At 43.2% G+C, this 26,545-nt stretch overlaps 2 protein-coding genes across 2 annotated transcripts in view; one reads left to right on the forward strand and one right to left on the reverse strand.

Moving 5' to 3' along the window:
* Window positions 1-2,251: 2,251 nt before the first annotated feature.
* Window positions 2,252-23,943, forward strand: LOC129846418 (protein eyes shut homolog; the record flags this gene model as incomplete). The annotated part of the gene is made up of 4 exons (XM_055914345.1): window positions 2,252-2,403; window positions 6,292-6,406; window positions 9,385-9,544; window positions 23,801-23,943. Coding segments are annotated over 4 exons (570 nt in total), but the record flags the coding sequence as incomplete, so codon positions are not given.
* A 1,684-nt stretch (window positions 23,944-25,627) lies between these two features.
* Window positions 25,628-26,545, reverse strand: part of LOC129846419 (protein eyes shut homolog) — a 64,846-nt gene continuing 63,928 nt past the window's right edge. Inside the window, exon 11 of the mRNA XM_055914347.1 lies at window positions 25,628-25,761. Coding sequence (XP_055770322.1) covers window positions 25,628-25,761 — 134 coding nt within the window. The remainder of the gene's footprint in view (window positions 25,762-26,545) is intronic.

The raw sequence follows: 26,545 nt of genomic DNA on the forward strand, positions 1-26,545 counted from the left end.
TGGGGCTTAGCTAGCAACACCAGGGTTAGAGCATGGTGCTTAGCTAGCAACACCAGGGTTAGAGCATGGTGCTTAGCTAGCAACACCAGGGTTAGAGCATGGGGCTTAGCTAGCAACACCACCGTTAGAGTATGGGGCTTAGCTAGCAACACCAGGGTTAGAGCATGGGGCTTAGCTAGCAACACCAGGGTTAGAGCATGGTGCTTAGCTAGCAACACCAGGGTTAGAGCATGGGGCTTAGCTAGCAACACCACCGTTAGAGTATGGGGCTTAGCTAGCAACACCAGGGTTAGAGCATGGGGCTTAGCTAGCAACACCAGGGTTAGAGCATGGTGCTTAGCTAGCAACACCAGGGTTAGAGCAAGGGCCTTAGCTGGCAACGCAAGGATTAGATCATGGGGCTTAGCTAGCAACGCCAATGTTAGAGCATTGGGCTTAGCTAGCAACACCAGGGTTAGAGCACTGGGCTTAGCTAGCAACACCAGTGTTAGAGCAAGGGGCTTAGCTGGCAACACCAGGATTAGATCATGGGGCTTAGCTAGCAACACCAAGGTTAGAGCATTGGGCTTAGCTAGCAACACCAGGGTTAGAGCACTGGGCTTAGCTAGCAACACCAGGGTTAGAGCACTGGGCTTAGCTAGCAACACCAGGGTTAGAGCAAGGGGCTTAGCTAGCAACACCAGGGTTGTGGCAGGTAGTCTAGTGGTTAAGAGTGTTGGGCCGATAACCGAAAGGTTGCTGGTTCAAATTCCCAAGTTGTCTAGGTGACAAATCTGCCGATGTGCCCTTGAGCAAGGCACTTCACCCTAATTGCTCCCGTAAATCGTTCTGCTAAGTGACTAAAATGTAAATGTACTGTGTTACTGTGAATGTAGGCGCCTAGTTAAATAAGGGTAAAATATAATAAAGGTCCTAGATAAAAGCGTCTGCTATGCTGTTGTTTCTATGTTCTTCTAATAAGCTCAGCACAGGAAGGATCTTTAATAATAGCTCGTTATTTTCCTTTATATACTTCAGATGAGGGCTGGGAATTGCCAGGGACATCACGATACGATATTATCACAATACTTAGGTGCTGAGAGGTGCGATTCTCACAACTCACAATTCTATATGTATTGCGATTCAAATTTGATATTGCTATTTAATGTTCCAAACATATTGCTCACCATAGTTCTGCTGCAGAGGTATTTAAAACACATCAAAAAATTATTGAACTTTTATTTAACTAGGCAAGTTAGTTAAGAACAAATTCTTATTTACAATGACGGCTTACCCCGGCCAAACCCTAACCTGGACAACGCTGGGCCAATTGTGCGTCGCCCTATGGGACTCCCAATCACGTCCGGGTCGTGATACAGCCTGGAATTGAACCAGGGTCTGTAGTGACGCCTCTAGCACTGAAATGCAGTGTTTTAGACCGCTGGGCATGAAAATAAAAGTGCTGAAAACATGTTGGCTCAGTATTTAAAGCTGCAATATGTAACTTTTTGGACGAACTGACCAAATTCACATAGAAATATGCTTTATAGATCTGGCGTTCTCGTTGAAAGCAAGTCTAAAAAGCAGTAGATCTGTTCTATGTGCGCTATTTCTATGTTTCCCGTTCAAAAGTTTAAGTTTTGCTTTCGGTTTTGTACACCAGCTTCAAACAGCTGAAAATACAGTATTTTTGGTTATGGAAAATGCATTTCACAGCGGTTTAGATTGTACAATGATTCTCTACACAATGACTGCATGTTTTGTCACATAACTGACATTGGACGGACTATTCAAATTTTTGCAACCAGGAAATGGCAGAGCGATTTCAGGATATTGTACCTTTAACAATAAGACGGAGAACAAGCTATAGGATGAAAAATACCGGCGTTTGGGCGCAGGTACAGCCGGCTAGCGGTTTACTTGGAGTCAAATATCCATATAATATTGTCCAAAAATAAGATCACCATATGTAGCTGTATCGATCCCCCCCCCCATCACTACCTCCGATCTGTGTAATGATATTTGTTGGTTATTAACATTTCTTCAAAGAATGTATACATTTTCTCCCTTTTAAGCTGCTCTCTGGTGATCATGACAAAGAGTGATGGCAACGCATAATATTTTATAGGTACTTACCATTTAGGATGGGTGATTTTCAGGCCCTGTTCTAGAGCTATTGTTTCAGCTGTCTCAGGCAATGGTACTCAGAGGATATGAAGGGTAAAGTTCAGGCCAGTCAACACATTCAAATGTCTTCTCTTCTCTGAGTCAGGTGGACGTAGAGGTGGACGTAGAGGTGGACGTAGAGGTGGACGTAGAGGTGGACGTAGAGGTGGACGTAGAGGTGGACGTAGAGGTGGACGTAGAGGTGGACGTAGAGGTGGACGTAGAGGTGGACGTAGAGGTGGACGTAGAGATGGAAAAGTTACATCGGAACACATTTCAGCATTCAATTCAACATTTTTGAGCAACCTCTTTTTTTGAGAATGGTATATTAGTATTGAATGAGAGTGACCTGATGACGTATGGGAGTTGACTGAGCCAGAGTGTCATGGGTGAATGGTTCTCTAGTGGGAGAGCAAGGGAGGGCAGTGCCCAGATAAATGGGGAACGGTCTCACGGGACACACAGCTCTGTGTGTGTGTGTGTGTGTGTGTGTGTGTGTGTGTGTGTGTGTGTGTGTGTGTGTGTGTGTGTCACATGGGACCAACTGGTAATAACAATGGGAACATGGTGCAGCCTGACCCCATGACATTATTTCAGAGTCCCATAGCTCAGGATGGGAGATGGGTTCCAAGCAGAGAATGGGACGTGTCTGTCTGTTGGGTAGAGGATAGTGGAGAGAAGGAGACATGTCTGTATGTTGGGTAGAGGATAGTGTAGAGAAGGAGACATGTCTGTTGGGTAGAGGATAGTGTAGAGAAGGAGACATGTCTGTTGGGTAGAGGATAGTGTAGAGAAGGAGACATGTCTGTGTGTTGGGTAGAGGATAGTGTAGAGAAGGAGACATGTCTGTTAGGTAGAGGATAGTGGAGAGAAGGAGACATGTCTGTGTGTTGGGTAGAGGATAGTGTAGAGAAGGAAACATGTCTGTGTGTTGGGTAGAGGATAGTGTAGAGAAGGAGACATGTCTGTTGGGTAGAGGATAGTGTAGAGAAGGAGACATGTCTGTGTGTTGGGTAGAGGATAGTGTAGAGAAGGAGACATGTCTGTATGTTGGGTAGAGGATAGTATAGAGAAGGAGACATGTCTGTGTGTTGGGTAGAGGATAGTGTAGAGAAGGAGACATGTCTGTATGTTGGGTAGAAGATAGTATAGAGAAGGAGACGTGTCTGTGTGTTGGGTAGAGGATAGTGTAGAGAAGGAGACATGTCTGTTAGGTAGAGGATAGTGGAGAGAAGGAGACATGTCTGTGTGTTGGGTAGAGGATAGTGTAGAGAAGGAAACATGTCTGTGTGTTGGGTAGAGGATAGTGTAGAGAAGGAGACATGTCTGTTGGGTAGAGGATAGTGTAGAGAAGGAGACATGTCTGTGTGTTGGGTAGAGGATAGTGTAGAGAAGGAGACATGTCTGTTAGGTAGAGGATAGTGGAGAGAAGGAGACATGTCTGTGTGTTGGGTAGAGGATAGTGTAGAGAAGGAGACATGTCTGTATGTTGGGTAGAAGATAGTATAGAGAAGGAGACATGTCTGTGTGTTGGGTAGAGGATAGTGTAGAGAAGGAGACATGTCTGTTAGGTAGAGGATAGTGGAGAGAAGGAGACATGTCTGTGTGTTGGGTAGAGGATAGTGTAGAGAAGGAAACAAGTCTGTGTGTTGGGTAGAGGATAGTGTAGAGAAGGAGACATGTCTGTTGGGTAGAGGATAGTGTAGAGAAGGAGACATGTCTGTGTGTTGGGTAGAGGATAGTGTAGAGAAGGAGACATGTCTGTATGTTGGGTAGAGGATAGTATAGAGAAGGAGACATGTCTGTGTGTTGGGTAGAGGATAGTGTAGAGAAGGAGACATGTCTGTATGTTGGGTAGAAGATAGTATAGAGAAGGAGACATGTCTGTGTGTTGGGTAGAGGATAGTGTAGAGAAGGAGACATGTCTGTATGTTGGGTAGAGGATAGTATAGAGAAGGAGACATGTCTTTTGGGTAGAAGATAGTGTGGAGAAGGAGACATGTCTGTGTGTTGGGTAGAGGATAGTGTAGAGAAGGAGACATGTCTGTTGGGTAGAAGATAGTGTAGAGAAGGAGACATTTCTGTGTGTTGGGTAGAGGATAGTGTAGAGAAGGAGACATGTCTGTATGTTGGGTAGAGGATAGTATAGAGAAGGAGACATGTCTGTGTGTTGGGTAGAGGATAGTATAGAGAAGGAGACATGTCTGTGTGTTGGGTAGAGGATAGTGTAGAGAAGGAGACATGTCTGTGTGTTGGGTAGAGGATAGTGTAGAGAAGGAGACATGTCTGTGTGTTGGGTAGAGGATAGTGTAGAGAAGGAGACATGTCTGTGTGTTGGGTAGAGGATAGTGTAGAGAAGGAGACATGTCTGTTGGGTAGAGGATAGTGTAGAGAAGGAGACATGTCTGTGTGTTGGGTAGAGGATAGTTCAGGCTAGTTGTATTTTATTGTTAGAGTTTTGGTGAATGAGATTTTCATTGTATTCATGACACTTGAAACTTTAATGCAAAAGGCCCAGATTTTCAGTTTCCTAAAATGTAGATGCTGTAGTCACAATAGCGCTTTAGTGCAATGGGGTTTATTTATAGTGATTCCAGTCCATTACCAAAATACATTTGTCAATTGTTAAAAGTACCATGGTTATGTAAATGTTTGACGAACCATGATACATGTCTCTCAGACTGCAGTGCTTTTCATTGTTGTGTGGAGGTTATAGCTAGACATACAGTGTCTTCAGAAAGTATTCACACCCTTGACATTTTCCACGTTTTATTATGTTACAGCCTTAATTCACTATTTATTACATTTAGATTTTTTTTGTCACTGGCCTACGCACAATATCCTCCTAAATGTCAAAGTGGAATTATGTTTTTAGAAATGTTTACAAATTAATTTAAAATGGAAAGCTGAAATAAGAATTCAACCATTTTGTTAAGGCAAGCCTAACTAAGTTGAGGAGTAAAAGTGTGCTTACAAGTCACATAATAAGTTGCATGAACTCACTTTGTTTGCAAAAAAGCAGACATTGAATATCCCTTTGAACATGGTAAATTTATTAATAACACTTTGGATGGTGTGTCAATACACTCAGTCACTACAAAGATACAGGTGTCCTTCATAACTTGGTTGCCAGGGAGGAAGGAAACCACCCATGGTGATTTCACCGTGAGGCCAATGGGGATTTTAAAACAGTTACAGAGCTTAATGGTTGTGATATGAGAAAACTGAGGATGGATCAACAACATACAGCACTAGGTAGCCTAGTGGTTAGAGTGTTGGGCCAGTAACCCAAAGGTTGTAAGATCGAATCCCCGAGCTGACAAGGTAAAAATCTGTCGTTCTGCCCCTGAACAAGGAAGTTAACCCACTGTTCCTAGGCTGTCATTGAAAATAAGAATTTGTTCTTAATTAACTGACTTGCCTAGTTAAATAAAGGTAAAATAAAAAATTGTAGTTACTCCACACTACTAACCTAAATGACAGAGTGAAAAGAAGGAAGCCTGTACAGAATACACATATTCAACACGCATCCTGTTTGCAACAAGGCACTGAAGTAATACTGCGGCAAAGAAATTCACCTTTTGTTCTAAATACAAAGCGTTATGTTTGGGGCAAATCCAACACAAGACCTCACTGAGTATCACTCTTCATATTTTCCAGAATGGTGGTGGCTGCATCATCTTATGGGTATGCTTACACATGTTATGTTATATCCTACCCTGGTAAAGGATGTTATAGCTTACACATGTTATGTTATATCCTACCCTGGTAAAGGCTCTTTGGCAGAAACATTGGTCAAATAAATCCACACCGAGGAGAGATGAGTGTTTGACTTTGTTTTTCAGCTCTACCACACCATGATCGTCTTGTCTGCATCTCCTCTTCTGTCATTATTATTATCAGAGGTCTGGTCTACATATCATGCCAGGTGTTATTGATACGTCTGACAGACCGTTGCTCTCCTCCTCTGTCATTATTATTATCAGAGGTCTGGTCTATATATCATGCCAGGTGTAATTGATATTGATATGTCTGACAGCCAGTTGCTCTCCTCCTCTTTCCTTTTATTATCAGAGGTCTGGTCTACATATCATGCCAGGTGTTATTGATACGTCTGACAACCAGTTGCTCCCCTCTCCTCTGCAGGTGCCTGCCAGGGTTTTCCGGGAAGAGCTGTGAAGAGATAATAGACTACTGCAGTCTGCTCAGTGTCAACTGTCTGCACCAGGGACTGTGCCTCAGCGTAATTGGTGGATATAATGTAAGTCAGCCAATAGTTGAGGCCTAATGAAATGTGGGAAAGGCAAAAAAAAAAGAAGGTTTGATATGATGAGCCATAGTTTATTAGTGGGCTGCTTGGACAGGGGAGTGTTCTGCCCTCTACACATCAGAGAAAACACACCCTGGGGCTATTAGGAATGTTTTACAATAGACTACAGTAACCATTAGTGTATAGACCTGGCTGCGTTCCAAATGGCTCCCCAGTACCTATATAGTGCACTACTTTTGGCCATTTTGGCCTCGTCCTCTCCACTCCATGTTCAAAACAAGTGGCATGTTTTGTGTAGTGATTTAGTATGTCTAGTATAGGGGCACCTTGTACCTCGCTTCAGGTTAGTGCACATTCAGGAGTTATTTTGTTTTCATAACACGAACAACCGATGAACACCACTATGGTATGCCAATGTCGGGTTATAAAACGACAGGCCATTGGTCGCCGTTAAAGGAATAGTGCGAGATTTTGGCAATGAAGCCTTTTTTACCCAGAGTCAGGTAAACTCGTGGATTCCATTATTTTTGTCTGTGTGCAGTTTAAAGGCAGTTGGAGGTAGTTTTGCGAGCCATTTCCAATCAATGCGCTAACACTAGTTAGCAATGGCTCGTAAAACAACCTCAAACTTCCCTTTAACACTATCCCTTTAACACTCATCTATTTATTGATTTATTACATATTTAGAAGCTATCAGTTTCTCACTTTTCATATCTATATTTTTTGCTACATGATTTATATACTTTGTTTTCCTGCCACTGTTTCAATATTGTTTTGCTGTCACATTACATTTCAGCTGTACACTTTGAATAATGTGCCAAGCAGCACATTTTATCGACCTGTTTCTAAGAATATTTACATTTGAGATAGTAGATTGCTATGTATTGATAATTTTATGTCTATTTGTTTATTTAATGTATTATAGTGTTAAGTTCTAGATATGATGATAAAAGGTAAAACCTTCACAAAATATTGTATCTATTTATATTTTATCATAGCAAACTTGTCGATGTGGGGTTTAACTATTTACTATCAAATGTAAATATTCTTATAAACAGGTCGATAAAATGGTCTGCTTGGCACATTATTCAAAGTGTACAGCTGAAATGTAATGTGACAGCAAAACGATATTGAAACAGTGGCAAGAAAACAAAGTACATAAATCATGTAGCAAAAAATATAGATATTTAAATCTCCAAAACAAAAATTATAAGATGATTCCAGGTTTCCTATGGGTGGTGATTAGGGGTTGTCCATGGACATGAACATTGTTGATCATAGGTATTAAAGTATATCTATGCATCACACTTCCTACATGTTACAGACATCTGTTTTCTGAATCTATCCCATGGATTATACTCTAGTCTCATTTAAAGTAAAGGACATTCAATAAAATCTGCTTGGTCTTTGTCATGATATAGATGATTGAGCATGTATTCTATCTGACTACTACATTGCTTATACATTACCATTTGTTTGCAGTAAATGTCTAATTAAAATAAAAACATTGAGTAAATGAGAATATGATGCTAATGAGAGAGCCGTCGGTTAAAAACGGATTCTATGACGTCTTCTGAAGCCATAAAACCATTTCACAACCATAAAATACCCACCTAAAAGTGCCCACTTCATCATAATCCTGCATCGGAAGGCACCTGAAACCAGGCTGTAATGCCCATGGCCCTTAGCTCCTAATTATCCCCCATCAGTCCTGGTCTGTTGCTTCAGATCATTCAGAAGGCTCTGGGGCTGCATCTGAAATGGCACCCTATTCCCTATTCCCTTTTCCCTATGTAGTGTATGGGCTCTGGTCAAAAATAGTGCACTGTTTAGGGAATAGGGTGCCATTTGCTTCTGACTCTGCGCTGCAGGACTGTTTAAAGCTGCCTGTGTTGCTGTGTGTGGATTTCTCTTGCTCCAATCAGTGTCAGTCATAATCAAGACATTGACACTAGTCTGGCGTAATGAGCCGTCTCCTTTGCAATTTCTTGATCTGCTACCCCCTGGGGAAAATGATGAGGTCGTTTGTCAGGTCAATTTGGGCTGTTGTCCATTAGATGCGCTGACTGTGTCCTGAAGTTGCCCTCTTTATTCAGTGTAGACTGATGAGGTACTGGCGTTCTCGTCGTAGAACCAAATGAAACCTTCTAATTAGTAAGAACAGAGAGAGCGTGCGCTACCCATCAGCACTTGGGTCTGCTGATAAATGAAACTTGAGTTAAATGAGTGTTGAGATGCACAACGTGAACCGGTCAACTCAATGCCATTGGAGGTTTCCCTGGTATGGATCTCATCAGGACGTTGCCTCAGTGTCGATGCATAGAGCTCGCCAGTTAAGTCTTAAAAACGGAAAGGAAACTTCAGCCATTCCAATGTGGGAAAGAATGGCGTTTTGGGGTCAACCCCCAATATAAGGTCTGAGGTTAACACAGGCTTAGGAGAACTTCTATGTTTTGTTCTATGAGATAATATCAGTCAGTTAACATGACCTTTTATGAGTTATGAAGCCTTTATGTGCTTATAAATACTTAAAGTTCCACAAAAAGGTACGTTAGCTGATGAAGATTATTTCATAGAACAAAACGTATAGGATCTCCTAAGCCTGTGTTTACCACAGACCTTATTTTCAGACTTTATCAAAAAAAACTCAAACCCCATTAATTTCCCCCAGAGGCTTTGGCCAACGAACTGGTGCGGAGTTAGCCTCCATTTGTGCCTACAAAAAGACGACATTACTATTGCTGTCTATTGGTAACCTGCATGTCCTTATGTTGTGTAGAATGTACATTACTCCAAAGAACTAATTTAACCCGTATAATTGGCAGTACAATATACGATGCATACCACTGCAGAAGGAGTATACAGGATGTAGCCCAATAACATACCTGGTTAGTATGGATTTACAAGACCAGATTGGTGATTGTGTTTGTCTGCAGATCAATGATTACTGGTTCATCTCTTCCTCACAGTGTCTCTGTGCTCCTGGATGGATAGGGGAGTTCTGTCAGTATGGAGGGAACGCCTGCCTGATCTACCCAGACAGCTGTATGAATGGGGCCACCTGCATCACCACAAATCAACCTACGGCTCCCCCACAGTACAGATGTATCTGTAGCCCTGGTTACACAGGTAAGGGAAAGTGAAGGGGGGTTCCTAGTCAGTTGTACAACTGAAATGCGTCTTCCGCCTTTAACCCAACCCCTCTGAATCAGAGAGGTGCGGGGGGCTGCCTTAATCAACATCCAGTGGCAGACCGAAAGATGTTTACCTTGTCAGCTTGTGGATTCAGTCCAGCAACCTTTCGGTTACTGGCCCAACGCTCTAACCACTAGGCTACCTGCTGGTTACTGGCCCAACTCTCTAACCACTAGGCTTCCTGCTGGTTACTGGCCCAACGCTCTAACCACTAGGCTACCTGCTGGTTACTGGCCCAACTCTCTAACCACTAGGCTACCTGCTGGTTACTGGCCCAACGCTCTAACCACTAGGCTACCTGCTGGTTACTGGCCCAACGCTCTAACCACTAGGCTTCCTGCTGGTTACTGGCCCAACTCTCTAACCACTAGGCTTCCTGCTGGTTACTTGCCCAACACTCTAACCACTAGGCTTCCTGCTGGTTACTGGCCCAACTCTCTAACCACTAGGCTACCTGCTGGTTACTGGCCCAACGCTCTAACCACTAGGCTTCCTGCTGGTTACTGGCCCAACTCTCTAACCACTAGGCTACCTGCTGGTTACTGGCCCAACTCTCTAACCACTAGGCTACCTGCTGGTTACTGGCCCAACTCTCTAACCACTAGGCTACCTGCTGGTTACTGGCCCAACTCTCTAACCACTAGGCTTCCTGACGCCTACTGCGTTAGTATACGCGTGTTTGGTTGTTTTCACTGCAACTTCCTTGGTAGGTTGAGAGATACAGATTATATACTTCTTCAGAGTTTTATGTAAAAGTCATTTTACTGTAGTGTTTGTTTTTGGAAAAGAATTTGGTACTGTATGAGTATGCACTATTTTCAGAGTATTGATCACTACATATAACTTTAAATATGAAGTTATTTTGCAGTTTTAAGAGAAACGTTTGTACATTGAAGTGCATATTGGATACTACTGGTCTTAGATCTGCGGTATCCTATCACACTTTTAATACAGTGTTTCTCCTCATGTGTTTGGATCTACAGTATCCTATCACACGTTTAATACAGTGTTTCTCCTCATGTGTTTGGATCTGCAGTATCCTATCACACGTTTAATACAGTGTTTCTCCTCATGTGTTTGGATCTACAGTATCCTATCACACGTTTAATACAGTGTTTCTCCTCATGTGTTTGGATCTGCAGTATCCTATCACACGTTTAATACAGTGTTTCTCCTCATGTGTTTGGATCTACAGTATCCTATCACACGTTTAATACAGTGTTTCTTCCTCCTCTCCACATGCCATCTGCTGAATGTGTTGGAGGCCATAGTTCATGTTCTTCCCAAATTAATATTGTTGCCCTAAGGCGTGTCATTCCCGTTATAAGGCGTGTCATTCCCGTTATAAGGCGTGTCATTCCCGTTATAAGGCGTGTCATTCCCGTTATAAGGCATGTCATTCCCGTTATAAGGCGTGTCATTCCCATTGCTCATCTTTTCACAATGCCTTCAAGTGGATTATTCCATAGTTTGCATTATTTTGTCTAAAATATGAAAGGCAGAAGGAGGTTGCAGAACATTTCTTCATTGAACCTGCCTACCAAGGAAAGCAACAAGATATTGGCTAATACATCCATACTATAAGCAGCAGCTATTGGAGTAATTTAACCACTTCTATCCACCCTAAAGGAAAAACATCAACAAATATAGGTTCTCTTAGATATGATGAAATTATAAAGTCCAAAAGTGTAATCCTTGGGTTCGACCAAAAAAGTAATTAACTTTGCAGAAATATTTCAATACAATTTTAGACTCATGTCATTTGATAGTTAATGATGCTCCTTGTTTATTCTAAACCTGTACAAAAAGCTGGATGCCATGCAAAGTTATTTTTAAATGAGTTTTATTCATCACACACTATTCATTTCTGGGTCCATTAACCAAATTCCAAATATTTTAGACTCTGTTGAAAAGAGTTTTTGAGGACCACTAGTAAACAAGTCTTTAGATTATAACTTTCATGTGTTTTCCTCTGGTGTTGAAAAATGCACATCTTCTCGATATATGTTTAATTTGGAACCCGAAAAATGTAATTCAATTCAAATATCTAGTTCTCCATCAAACATACAACAGCCTAAACCAAACCACAACCCCTCAGAAGAAACACGTGGCTCTCTTCATTTCATGTCTTTGGTCTTTGGTCCCTCTCAATCCTGTCAGCAGAACCTCAGTCCTCATCTTAGCTGACACACTCACAGCTGTCACTCCGATAAGTCCTTACATAGCATTACATGAGCTAGGTTTTTTTTGTGCTGCGCCAGGCTCAAATATCTGTTGCCACTTCGCTGATGGAAAATTGTCTCTCACAATGTGGCAGCACCTCAGTGACTGATGGAACCCTTCATTCCGAGGCGTCCATGCCAAGTGGAACCCTATTCCCTATTTAGGGAACTACTTTTGACCAATAGGGCTCCTTCTGGTCATAAGTAATGCACTATGCAGGGAAAAGGCTGCAATTTGGGACACAGCCCTAGGCATCCAGGGATCCCTTTTTCGATGTGGAATTATGAAGCGTTGAAGCGGGTGGACTTTCAGAAGGCCCGTTTAATTTCAGAAGCCGTCTCGAAGCCCCTCAGGACCAGTCTGTCTGGAGTAGATCAAACATTTCTGAGTGCATTGCTCAAGCCCCTGATATTTAAGTTTTTATTCAGACTAGAAAAATATGAACTTGCGGCCGGTGGTATAAGCATTTATGAAATGATCATGTACTGCAGATATACGGGTTATGAATGGGTTATGAATGTGTCATGAAGTCCCTATGTAGGTACCCTTCGTATGAAGTGTTACCCTTTATTCTTAGGGAAACTGTACAGACATTGGAGGCATTTCTCAGTTTGCATGGCTTTATAGTTTTTCCCCCAGACGCATATCAAGGGTTTATTTTCTTTTTCCAGGCAGGCAGACAAGGTGCTGTCCAAAAGGCCATCACAAAATGCCAAGCACCTGATTGTAATCTGACAAAAGATGTCCGGTGACATGCTGAAGAGACACTATGAAACTTTAGAAGGGCAGATTCCTCCGAGATAGGGCATATGTCTCAAATGGCACTCTATTCCCTATATAGTGCACTACTTTTGATCAGAGCCCTATGGGTCCTGGTCAAAAGTAATACACTATAAAGGGAATGTGGTGCCATTTGGGATGCAGACCGTGCCTTTTGTTGTCCGTATCTTTCCCCTGCCTTGTTATATTTCCAATCAGAGACTCCTAATTGAAATCACACAGCTATTGAAAAGCCAAGGAGTCCCAGAACACCAGTAATTCAGTCTTGTGGATTTAAAGAAGCTAATCTCCGCTCCATATCCTGTCTCTTTTTATATGGCCCTCTGAAACAACAGACTGTCTGACGAACTGCTAGGTTCTTCTCCAAGTGGAAGCAATCATAATGTAAAATCAAGGAGCAGGAGAATATTAGTGTTAATTGCTTTAAAACATCTAATAGGAATTCCAAAGGGGATTTAAGATACTTCCATTTTAGGTTAGCTAAAGAAGGTTTTAAACGATATACATGTTAGGATGACATGTATATCGACATGTATAAAGAAGTTTTTTTTAAATATACACATTTTAGGGTTACTAAAGGATTGAATATCATGTTTCTCTCTCTCTCTCTCTCTGCCCACAGTATACAGTAGATGGTTGTACCACTGCTTCAATCACCGAACCAAAGTGGTTGTGGTTATCAGTGTTCATATATCATCAATGTTAGAGCTTAGATTTTATTAGACAACTTCACGTGCTTGCCACCAACCCTTTTTTATTTACTTACTCTGAATGTTTATATTCTGCCCGCTTCCTGGTTCCTCATAAAAGGTAGATTTAGTGGCTTGTGATGTCTCCGGTAGTACTGCACTATTATCTTGAATAAAACACATCTCTACCGATGCATACCGTACCTCTAAGCAAAGAAAGCAGACAATAAATGTAAAATGGCCGTAGTAAAATGCCCCCTTTCGTTGTTCCAGTGCTCACGTTTTAGTACATCACAGGCCAGTGCTCTACTGCAGACCGGCAGACAGACATGTACGTACGTGCCTGTTGTAAACCTGTGTGTCTCTCCAATGGTATACAGGAAGGAAAACTGGAGCTATGGTAGAATCTCCAAAGACAAACCAAAAAGGCATCAAATTAACTCTGGCTGAAAGAGTAGACCTAGCAGGCAACTGGTTGAAATTACATCATTACAAACAGATCATGTAGTTGTTGTGACATTTCAACCAGTTTACAACCAGATAATCTGATTGTAATGACGTAAGGCAGGCCACATGCTTCAGGAAAACGTACAGTACAGCAGGGGTAGGCAACTAGATTCAGCCACGGGACGATTTTGGTTGGAGCAAATGGTTCTGGGGCCGAAAAATTATTATAACTAGAAAAGTACATTTCCTGAAGAAAATGTGGTGTGCTTTCTTGCTTGTGAATGAGGATTTAATGTATAGGATAGCCTGAACATGTGAAGTTGGTTTGGCATCTCTAGCTTGAACGGTTCAAGAGTTACTGTTATTGAGTTATTTTATGCAAATGTGGTTTATGCAAATACAGTTGATTAAATTTTTTAGGAATTAGAATTTTATGCACATTTATGCAAATGTGTACATACAATGAACACAAATATAAACGCAACAAGTGTTGGTCCCACGTTTCATGAGTGTCGTGTGGCCCCCCCCCCCCCCCCCCCCCCCCCCCCCCCGGCGCTTGAGGGCGCAAGGCTGCCCTACATCACGCACTCCTGCCATCTATTACGCACACCTGTCTTCCCTCGTCACGCGCATCAGCGATATTGGACTCACCTGGACTCATTCATCACCTGTTTATTTCCTCCCCTATATTTGTCAGTTCCCTCGCTCTGTTCCCTGCTGCTGCATTAATTGATTTTTGTCTTTATTACTCGTTTGCTGACGCTGTTCCTGTCTCGTTCCATGTCCGTTCTATATTAAATGTTTGACTCCCCGTACCTGCTTCGTCTCTCCAGCGTCATGCTTGTGACAATGAACTGAAATAAAAGATCCCAGAAATGTTCCGTACTCAAATATTTTACACAAATTTGTTTACATCCCTGTTATTGAGCATTTCTCCTTTGCCAAGATAATCCATCCACCTGACAGGTGTGGCATATCAAGAAGCTGATTAAATAGCATGATCATTACACAGGTGCACGTTGTTCTGGAGACAATAAAAGGCCACTCTAAACTGTGCCGTTTTGAGGGAGCGTGCAATTGGTATGCTGACTGCAGCAATGTCCACCAGAGCTGTTGCCAGAGAATTTAATGTTGATTTCTCTACCATAAGCTTCGTTGTTTTAGAGAAATTGGGAGTACGCCCAACCGGCCTCACAACTGCAGACAACGTGTAACCACGCCAGCCCAGGAACTCCTCATCCGACTTTTTCACCTGCGGGATCGATTGTCTGAGACCAGCCAGCCACCTGGACAGCTGATGAAACTGTGGGTTTGCACAATTGAAGAATTTCTGCACAAACTGTCAGAAAGCGTCTCAGGGAAGCTCATCTGTTCGGCGACGTAACCAACTTCAGTGGGCAAATGCTCACCTTCTGTGGCCACTGGCTGGAGAAATGTGCTCTTCACGGATGGCTTCATCTGTACCGGGCAGATGGCAGACAGCGTGTATGGCGCTGTGTGGGCGAGCGGTTTTCTGATGTCAATTTTGTGAACATTATATGAACAGTAACTCAGTAAAATCTTTGAAATTGTTGCATGTTGTGTTTATATTTTTGTTCAGTGTAGTTATAGTTGATAAAGATTTTAAAGAGTTTGAAGATGAATGTTTTGAAGTTGGTCATGAAGCGTAACTGGCCAAGGAGCAGAACCATTTTAAAAAGCTACTTCTGTATACCTATGGTTCTCATTCATGTTATTTTACGCACATTTAAAATCGTTATAGTTCAGAAAGTATACTGTACATAGTATAAAAAAATTGCTAGACAGGCAATCTAAGTAGGGGCAGTCTGAACTTCTCAACGTTGGTTTGGGGTTGATTGCTTAAACGGTGAAAGAGGAGATGGGTCTAGATTCTAGAATCTTCAATTGTTTTACCATTCAAGTCTATGGACCTTTTTTTTGCCATTGAAATGCATTGGGAACTCATTAATATATTGTTTTAGTACAAAAAGTATAAATGCTATCACAAATCTTTTTTCAATTAATCTGTGTTTTAAAGTTAGTTTTGTGTTTTATAGATTAAAACGTTTAAGTGCTAGAATAAAATAAATATAATAATAATGTAGGAAATCTAAATTTGTGCTTTGCCTTCATCAACCTCCTAATCATTTGTACCCTGCAAATTGACCACAACTAAGCCCAAAAAGAGATTGTATCTGAAAATAGCAATCATTTCATACCTTCATTACACTGGTTTTGTCCCGCGGGCCGCCTGTTGCCGACCCATTCAGTACAGTAAGAAATGAAACATTAAGTAGAGGGCTTCTTTGGCGGTGGTCTTTCTGAAAATACAATTTATCATTATTTTATCATTTTTGCAAAGGTTTGCATAGTGTGTTGTTTTGGCCTTGGACGGTGCCCAAGAACTGCAGTATATGAGCCAATTACTGACACCAGCCAAGTCCTCTCTGGGTATTTTATGAGCTGGCTACATGGTGCTGGAGATCTGAGTTTTGAATGTGTGTCCCAAATGGCACCACATTCCCTTTATAGTGCACTACTTTTGACCAGGGCTCATAGGGCTCTAGTCAAAAGTAGTGCACTATATAGGGAATAGGGTGCCATTTTGGAACATAACATTGAACCTTGCTGTGCTCTCTCTCGCCATGATGCGTCAATGAAGAGCTGTGATCCACATGGACGCACGTACGAACACACACACACACACACACACACACACACACACACACACACACACACACACACACACACACACACACACACACACACACACTAATCTCAGTTCTTAATGGGTTCAAATACTATTCAACATAATTTAAAATACTGTATCTGTGCTTGATTGGGCTTGCCCGCTGTGATGGAACCAACAGGAAAGTCTCAAAAGTGCAAACCAAAACCCTGCATAACAGGCACTCCCACTCCAGGCAGGCTAAAGCAATATTTAATATGTTGAATACTATTTGAACCCAGATCTGGTTAATGCCTCTTTCTCTCATTCATCTCAATATCCTTTACGTGCATGCTTTTCTATGAGCGTTCCTACGCTAATGTATAAAGTTCATGGTACATTAGTAATTAAGTTTGCTCTGCAGAAAGATATATAATCCTATCTTAATTGGTTTCCATTGCATATTTCATCTGCGACGCACACATCGTTATCCACTTCACCTAACCTGGAGCTTTAGAAATGGGAAATGAATCCCAATGTATAACAATGAAGTAATCCCAAACATTCACCCTGAACCATTTCCCAGTTTATTCCTCATTGACGGTTCATGGTTTGCTACATGACCTTCGTGTTTCAGTATCGAATGTATTTATGATATTTCATGAATACATTTTGAGGTGGTTTTCAGGATTATTTACTTAACTAGGTAAATGCTCATAATAGGCATTTTGGAAATATTCAGGGGAACATTCCCATGCTTACTGAGAGAGATCCAGGCTGTATCACATCCGGCCGTGATTGGGAGTCCCATAGGGCGGCGCACAATTGGCCCAGCGTCGTCCGGGTTTGGCCGGTGTAGACCGTCATTGTAAATAAGAATTTGTTCTTAACTGACTTGCCTAGTTAAATAAAGGTTAAATAAAAAATTAAAGATTGATTTGTTCTAAACTGAACAAAAATATAAACACAACATGCAACAGATTCAACGAATGTACTGAGTTACATTTCATATAAGGACTAAATAAATCAAATAAAAACGAAATCAGTCAATTTAAATAAATTCATTACCTCCTAATCTATGTGTTTCACATGACTGGGCAGGGGCACAGCCATGGGTGGGCCTAGGAGGGCATCGGCCCACCCACTTGGGAGCCAGGCCCACCCACTGGGGAGCCAGGACCTGCCAATCAGAATTAGTTTTACCCCACAAAAGGGCTCTATTACAGACAGAAATACTCCTCAGTTTCATCAGCTGTCCGGGTGGCTGGTCTCAGACGATCCTGTAGGTGAAGAAGCCGGATGTGGAGGTCCTGGGCTGAAGTGGTTACACGTGGTCTGCGGTTGTGAGGCTGGTTAGATGTACTGCCAAATTCTCTAAAATTACGTTGGAGGTGGCTTATGGTATAGAATTGAAAATTAAATTATCTGGCAACAGCTCTGGTGGATATTCCTGCAGTCCCTCAAAACTTGAGACATCTGTGGCATTGTGTTGTTTGAAGAAACTGCACATTTTGGAGTGGCATTTTATTGTCCCAAGCTCAAGGTGCACATGTGTAATGATCATGCTGTTTAATCAGCTTCTTGATATGCCACACCTGTCAGGTGGATGACATATCTTGGCAAGGAAGAAATGCTCACTAACAGGGAATAAACCAATTTGTTCAAAACATTTTCGAGAAATAAGCTTTTAATTAATATAGAACATTTCTGGGATCTTTTATTTCAGCTCATGAAACATGGGACCAACACTTTACATTTGTAGTTCATATTTTTGTTCATTATATACTGACATCTCTCGTGGACAGACTAAGTAAACATTACATTAGATTTTAGTTCTGGGTTAACCAAGATTTATATGGGACATAACATAGCCTAACACAACATACTATTGTTATTCATATTAGGAATGGAAATGGAAAAATATTTCACTATTAGAATAGTATCAATAATTTTTTCTGATGAGTGTTTAGCGTTGATCTGTGTCAGGTCCTCCGTTAGGTGTGTCTGTAATCTCTATTTAAAGAGGGGTTAATAGCATACCCTTGTCAGGGATGACTGGAGGACTAAATGTGCAGTAGTAGCTCAACACACCGTCATAAAAACTACATTCAAAGTTTGTTTTTGTCACGCCCTGGCCTTATTATTCTTTGTTTTCTTTATTATTTTAGTTAGGTCAGGGTGTGACATGGGGAATGTTTATGTTTTGTTGTTTTGGGTGTTTATTTGGTAAAGGGGTTAATGGGTGTAGTATATGGTTTTGTGTTGAGTGTAGATGTTTAGCATTGTCTATGGTGGTTAGTATTCTAGGAGAGTCTATGGTTACCTGAATGAGTTCCCAATTAGAGACAGCTGATTTCGGTTGTCTCTGATTGGGAGCCTTATTTAGGGTAGCCATAGGCTCTCATTGGTTGTGGGTAATTGTCTATGTAAGAACGTTAGTAGCCTGTATGTTTGTGCACAACGTTTGTAGCTTCACGGTCGTTTTGTTATTTTGTTGTTTTGTTAAAGTGTTTTTGTGTCGTGTTCATCTTCGTGTTAAAATAAAAGAAGATGGCATATTTTCCAACTGCTGCATTTTGGTCCGTTAATCCGCCACACGATCGTGACAGAATTACCCACCATAGGACCAAGCGGCATGGAAGGCGGCAACAGGACCTACCCACAAAGGATTTCTGGACATGGGAGGAGATACTGGATGGTAAGGGGCCGTGGGATCAACCTGGAGAATATCGCCTCCCTCGTGAAGAGCTGGAGGCAGCGAAAGCCGAGAGGAGGCGATATGAGGAGGCAGCACGGAGACAAGGCTGGAAGCCCGTGAGTACAACCCAAAAATTTCTTGGGGGGGGCCTTAAAGGGAGTGTGGCGAAGTCAGGTAGGAAACCTGCGCCTACTCCCTGTACTTACCGTGGAGAGCGAGAGTACGGGCAGACACCGTGTTACGCAGTAGAGCGCACGGTGTCTCCTGTACGCGTGCATAGCCCGGTTCGGTACATTTCAGCTCCACGTATCGGCCGGGCTAGACTGAGCGTTGAGCCATATGTCATGAAGCCGGCCCAACGCATCTGGTCACCAGTGCGTCTCCTCGGGCCGGCGTACATGGCACCAGCCTTACGCATGGTGTCCCCGGTTCGCTTACATAGGCCGGTGCGGGTTATTCCACCTCCCCGCACTGGTCAGGCGACGGGGAGCATAGAACCAGGTAAGGTTGGGCAGGCTCGGCGTTCAAGGGAGCCAGTACGCCTGCACGGTCCGGTATTTCCGGCGCCACCTCCCCGCCCCAATCCAGTACCACCAGTGCCTCCTCCACGCACTAGCTATATGGTGCGTGTCTCCAGCCCTTTACCACCAGTGTCTAAACCACGCACCAAGCCTCCTGTGTGTCCCCAGAGTCCTGTGCGTCCTGTTGCTGCTCCCCGCACTAGCCCTGAGATGCGTGTCCCCAGCCCGGTGCCACCAGTCCCGGCACCACGCACCAGGCCTACAGTGCGCCTCAGCCGGCAGGAGTCTGCCGTCTGCACTGCAATGACTGAACTGCCCGTCTGCCAAGCGCCATCTGAGCCATCCGTCTCCCCAGCGCCATCTGAGCCATCCGTCTCCCCAGCGCCATCTGAGCCATCCGTCTGCAATGAGCCTGCAAAGCCGCCCGTCTGCCATGAGCCTGCAAAGCCGCCCGTCTGCCATGAGCCTGCAAAGCCGCCCGTCTGCCATGAGCCCACTGAGCCGTCCGCCAGACAGGAGCCGCTAGAGCCGCCAGCCAGACAGGAGCCGCTAGAGCCGTCCGTCAGACAGGATCTGCCAGAGCCGCCAACCAGACAGGATCTGCCAGAGCCGCCAACCAGACAGGATCTGCCAGAGCCGCCAACCAGACAGGAGCAGCCAGATCCGTCAGCTAGCCATGAGCAGCCAGATCCGTCAGCTAGCCATGAGCAGCCAGATCCGTCAGCTAGCCATGAGCAGCCAGATCCGTCAGCTAGCCATGAGCAGCCAGATCCGTCAGCTAGCCATGAGCAGCCAGATCCGTCAGCTAGCCATGAGCAGCCAGATCCGTCAGCTAGCCATGAGCAGCCAGATCCGTCAGCTAGCCATGAGCAGCCAGATCCGTCAGCTAGCCATGAGCAGCCAGATCCGTCAGCTAGCCATGAGCAGCCAGATCCGTCAGCTAGCCATGAGCAGCCAGATCCGTCAGCTAGCCATGAGCAGCCAGATCCGTCAGCTAGCCATGAGCAGCCAGATCCGTCAGCCAGCCATGAGCAGCCAGATCCGTCAGCCAGCCATGAGCAGCCAGATCCGTCAGCCAGCCATGAGCAGCCAGATCCGTCAGCCAGCCATGAGCAGCCAGATCTGTCAGCCAGCCATGGGCCGTCCCTCAGTCCGGAGCTGCAGTCCCTCAGTCCGGAGCTGCAGTCCCTCAGTCCGGAGCTACCCCTTACCCTGGAGCTGCCCCTTACCCTGGAGCTGCCCCTTACCCTGGTGCTGCCCCTTACCCTGGTGCTGCCCCTTACCCTGGTGCTGCCCCTTACCCTGGTACTGCCCCTTATCCTGGTACTGCCCCTTATCCTGGTACTGCCCCTTATCCTGGTACTGTCCCTTACCCTGGTACTGTCCTTTAGTCCGGAACTGCCCCTTAATGCAATGGGGTTAATGTGGAGGGGGGTCGTTTGGAGAAAGCCTAGGAGGTGGTTAGGTACTGTGGTGACGAGGGGACTACGACCAGAGCCGGAGCCGCCACCGTGGAGGGGAGCCCACCCAGACCCTCCCCTAGACTGTGTATGGTGCGCCCGGAGTTCGCGCCTCAAGGGGGGGGTTATGTCACGCCCTGGCCTTATTATTCTTTGTTTTCTTTATTATTTTAGTTAGGTCAGGGTGTGACATGGGGAATGTTTATGTTTTGTTGTTTTGGGTGTTTATTTGGTAAAGGGGTTAATGGGTGTAGTATATGGTTTTGTGTTGAGTGTAGATGTTTAGCATTGTCTATGGTGGTTAGTATTCTAGGAGAGTCTATGGTTACCTGAATGAGTTCCCAATTAGAGACAGCTGATTTCGGTTGTCTCTGATTGGGAGCCTTATTTAGGGTAGCCATAGGCTCTCATTGGTTGTGGGTAATTGTCTATGTAAGAACGTTAGTAGCCTGTATGTTTGTGCACAACGTTTGTAGCTTCACGGTCATTTTGTTGTTTTGTTAAAGTGTTTTTGTGTCGTGTTCATCTTCGTGTTAAAATAAAAGAAGATGGCATATTTTCCAACTGCTGCATTTTGGTCCGTTAATCCGCCACACGATCGTGACAGTTTTATTAAATTAAGACTTTCAAATGTCATGGTATATAATTTATATGTAACTATGTCACAAGGATAATTGAATTAAAAATACGCTTTTTCTGGATAAAATAGACCTGCACAGTGTTTGAATACTAACGTCCATTCGGATATTTAAATATTCAAATTACCATGCCCATTCCTAATCCAAATGACATAATATTAACAGTACAAGACAGACAGACTGATACGTTCGTAGGAGCACATATTTCCTTCTGATACTACTCTGCACATTTCTCTCTACTTGACTTGAACGACCTGCCTTTACTACCATGTCCAATTATATTCCCGTTTTACCGTTATGTTCCTTCATCTCAGGGGGCATCTCATCACTTTCTGCTTTTATCTGTCAACAGTAGTGAACTATATAGGGACCAGAGCCATTTGAGACTCATCCCCAGGTTATATCCTGGCTTCTATATCAGCAACCCTCTCACTGTGACCTTTCAATGACCAGTTAACTTGACCTTTCAACCTGACCTTTCAATGACTAGTTTACCTGAGCTTTCAATGACCAGTTTACTTGACATTTCAACTTGACCTTTCAATAACCAGTTTACCTGACCTTTCAATAACCAGTTTACCTGACATTTAAATAACCAGTTTACCTGACCATTTAAATAACCAGTTTACCTGACCTTTCAATAACCAGTTTACCTGACCTTTCAATAACCAGTTTACCTGACCTTTCAATAACCAGTTTACCTGACCTTTCAATAACCAGTTTACCTGACCTTTCAATAACCAGTTTACCTGACCTTTCAGTAACCAGTTTACCTGACCGACTCACATTCATCATCATCACCCCAACAGACCCATTCTTCTTCCTCTGTGGGTTTTAGCCTGGGAGCCAGCCTGTTTCTGCTCTCTCTCCACCTCCTTATGGATGACAAGCAGACTGCCACTCAGGCTAGGTTACTGCTGCACTGTCAGCTAAGGCAGCTGGACTGTACTATAACATTCTTGGTTCTATTCCGTGTGGCTCTATTGAAGGCTACAGACGTTTTGGGGGAATGTGTTGTACAACACAACTTTATTTGTCCAACTGTTACATCCGAAATGTGTCTTCTGCTCTGTTTATTACAAAAAGAATGAAGAGCAGCAGAGAGTTGACTTAGTTGTTGGTAGAATTATTTCTGTTTTCGGTCAGTCTGGAATATGCATTCTGTCTCCCATGGTAACAAAAAGAAATGCACCCACTGAAATGCATTACTTAATAATCGGATGGCGAGTTCCTTTGCAGTAAACAAATATTTATGTTGGTTATTTCTTGGGTCATGTTTCATCTTCCATCCTCCATAAAGAATTACCCCCCCACCCGTTGAGGATACTACCTGTACAATACATATAATACATTTTTTCTGACATATCTTTGCACATCGCTGTTGGGAAGGATTTGTACAATTTGTAGCTGCACAATGTGGCATATATATATATATATATATATAATGACCTACAGAAAGAACATTGTGATATTAATCACAGTAGGTCTGCTGTACAGTAGACTGAGGCTTTGTCCCAAATGGCACCCAATTCCCTTGACAGTGCACTTATTTTGACCAGGGCCCATAGGGGATCCCATAGGGCTCTGGTCAAAAGTAGTGCACTATATAGGGAATAGAGTGTCATATGGGACATATCCTGAGTTGGACTCTTTCAAGAGGGGCTTTTACTACATGTACTGGATTTGCCGTTATTGATGAACGAATGTTTATGATAAATCACTTCCCAGTCACATCTGAGAGGAATCCCCTGTATGGTAGGAGCTTAACGACTAAATCACCGTGAACGATTAAATCACCATCTAGATGCATTACGTAGGAAGGTTATATCCGAGCTAGATTTAAACTAGACTTGAAGAAGAGAGAGCGCTGTGAGAATCACCATCTAGATTTAAACTAGACTTGGAACATGAGAGAGCACTGTGAGAATCACCATCTAGATTTAAACTAGACTTGGAACATGAGAGAACATTGAGTCCATTTACATTAGGGGTTAATTAAAATGCCTACATAAACTCATTAAACACTGTGTAATCAGTCACTACTACATCTTCCTCTTGTCTTTCAGGACCCCGCTGTGATACAGAAATTAACCTGTGTTTCTCCAACCCCTGTCTGCACAATGGGACATGCTTGGACTCTGTTGGCTTCTACAAATGCAGTTGTCCCCCAGGTATTTATGTTGTGCCCCCTCACATTCAGTTTCACTAACATAGGGACCTATCCATCCCAGCCCCAAACAAGCCATTGGATGCATCCCAAATGGAACCTTATTAACTATATAGTGCACTTCTTTTGACCAGTTCTATGGGTCCTGGTCAAAAGTAGTGCACTATAAAGGGAATAGGGTGCCTTTTGGACAGTGTCCTTTGACTGACAGCTGAGCAAATCACTCGGCTCATTGCCAAAGCTCATTACTGCAGGTAAATTATGTCAATATTGTGATATGGAATACTCTCTCCTTTCATGGGGCATTCGACTCCTGTATTAATATGATTCTGCAGTAATTGTTTATTCGTCTCGACCGGCTGAGGCTGAATTTACATTCACTGATGCAGTCTGATGGAGATGTACCACCCTAGAGACGAGTGTGTGTGTGTGTGTGTGTGTGTGTGTGTGTGTGTGTGTGTGTGTGTGTGTGTGTGTGTGTGTGTGTGTGTGTGACTGGCATGCAGGGCAGAGTTTATGCTGGGCTGCCAGATGATGCTGCACTTTCAATCAGAGCATTGTCCCCATCTCACCGTCCACCAGAGTCAGGGTCACTTCCATTTCAATTCAGTCAATTCAGGACGGAAACGGAAATTCAAAACCAAATTCCATTTCTTCCTCATTAAGAAATCAAAGGAGATCATTGTAATTTCTGATTACATCCTGAATTGACAGAATTTAAATGGAATTGAACACGACCCTGGTGTCCACTTCACCATCATCCATCCATAGCAATACATGGAATGCGTCCCAAATGCCATCCTGTTACCTATATATAGAGCTCTGGTCAAAAGTAGTGCATTATATAGGGTGCCATTTGGCATCCTGGCATCCTGTTACCTATATATAGAGCTCTGGTCAAAAGTAGTGCATTATATAGGGTGCCATTTGGCATCCTGGCATCCTGTTACCTATATATAGAGCTCTGGCCAAAAGTAGTGCATTATATGGGGAATAGGGTGCTATTTGGGACGCAGTTCTGGTGTTCATCTTTGAGACCAGAGATGGGGCAGGTTATTCTGAACGAGTTGTCCTTAGATCAGGGAAGCCTCCGGCAGGCCATAATCAGTCGTGAAAAGGCTTTAGAATCAGTCTACAGTCAAGTACTACCTGGTTTGTTACATTATAAATCAGTCTCCAGGACCCAGATTAAAGCTGCAATATGTGTCTTTTTGGTGACCTGACCAAATTCACATAGAAATGCAAGTTATAGATCAGTCATTCTCATTGAAAGCAAGTCTAATAAGTGGTAGATCTGTTCCATTTGTGTTATTTCTATGCCTGCCATACTAAAGTTTTATTTTTGCGACTTTTTCGTTCGGTTTTGTGCACCATTTTCAAATAGCACAAAATACTATATTTTTGAAAATTTCGAAAATATATTTCACAGCGATTTAGATGGTACAATGAAATTAGGTGAACTATTATAATTTTTGCAACCAGGAAATGGCAGAGCAATTTCTGCATATTGCACCTTTTAATCCTAGTCCAGGACAAAAAACATGGAATTGATCCATTGAAATGCTTTTAAATCCAGGATCTTAATCTGTGTCTGGGAAACCGACCCTAGAAGTTTGAGTTAATGGTATCAGTCAGAAAATCTTTGTTTCTCCTCACAGACTCTTCATCCTATTCTACTTCTTGTTTGGGGAAAATTACAAAATCTGTTCCCTTCTTATTTTACCGGTCAGCTGAGTTTCACTCTGCGGCTAATTTCAATGTTGATGATACCGAGTCTGCGTCGCTGCTTCCTTGCAGGGTTTCTGGGCCAGAAGTGTGAGGTGGATGTAGATGCCTGTACCCTACCCAACACCACATGCCCTAGAAACACACATTGTCTGGACCTGCCTGAAGGACTGAAGTACACATGTCGCCTGCTGTGCCCACCGAACATACAAGTGGGTAAAACAACAATTACATTTTTCACTTAATCTCCAATTGACATCAATGCATGACTACTTGAACATTTGTCTTAAATGGAATTTAGGATTTGCCCCCAACCGAACAAACAAACCCCAGCAAAGAAATTGGCGCATAGTACAATTCTGGGATCAAATACCATTTGAAATAATTTCAAATACTGGATCTGGGCTTGATTGAGCTTGTTAACCCCGCCCATGTGGCACTACAGACAGACTAAAGCAAACCCCACCCATCTGGCACTACAGACAGACTAAAGCAAGCCCCACCCATCTGGCACTGCAGACAGACTAAAGCAAGCCCCGCCCATGTGGCACTACAGACAGACTAAAGCAAGCCCCGCCCATCTGGCACACTACCTGAGCCACTTATGTGGGTTGTAGACTCCGTCTCATGCTACCACTAGAGTGAGAGCACCGCCAGCATTCAAAAGTGACCAAAACATCAGCCAGGAAGCATAGGAACTGAGAAGTGGTCTGTGGTCACCACCTGCAGAATCACTCCTGTTTTGGGGGGTGTCTTGCTAATTGCCTATAATTTCCATCTTTTGTCTATTCCATTTGCACAACAGCATGTGAAATTTATTGACAATCAGTGTTGCTTCCTAAGTGGACAGTTTGATTTCACAGAGTGTGGTTGACTTGTAGTTACATTGTGTTGTTTAAGTGTTCCCTTTATTTTTTTG

Source organism: Salvelinus fontinalis, unplaced genomic scaffold (assembly GCF_029448725.1).
Source record: "Salvelinus fontinalis isolate EN_2023a unplaced genomic scaffold, ASM2944872v1 scaffold_0535, whole genome shotgun sequence".
Lineage (NCBI taxonomy): Eukaryota > Metazoa > Chordata > Actinopteri > Salmoniformes > Salmonidae > Salvelinus > Salvelinus fontinalis.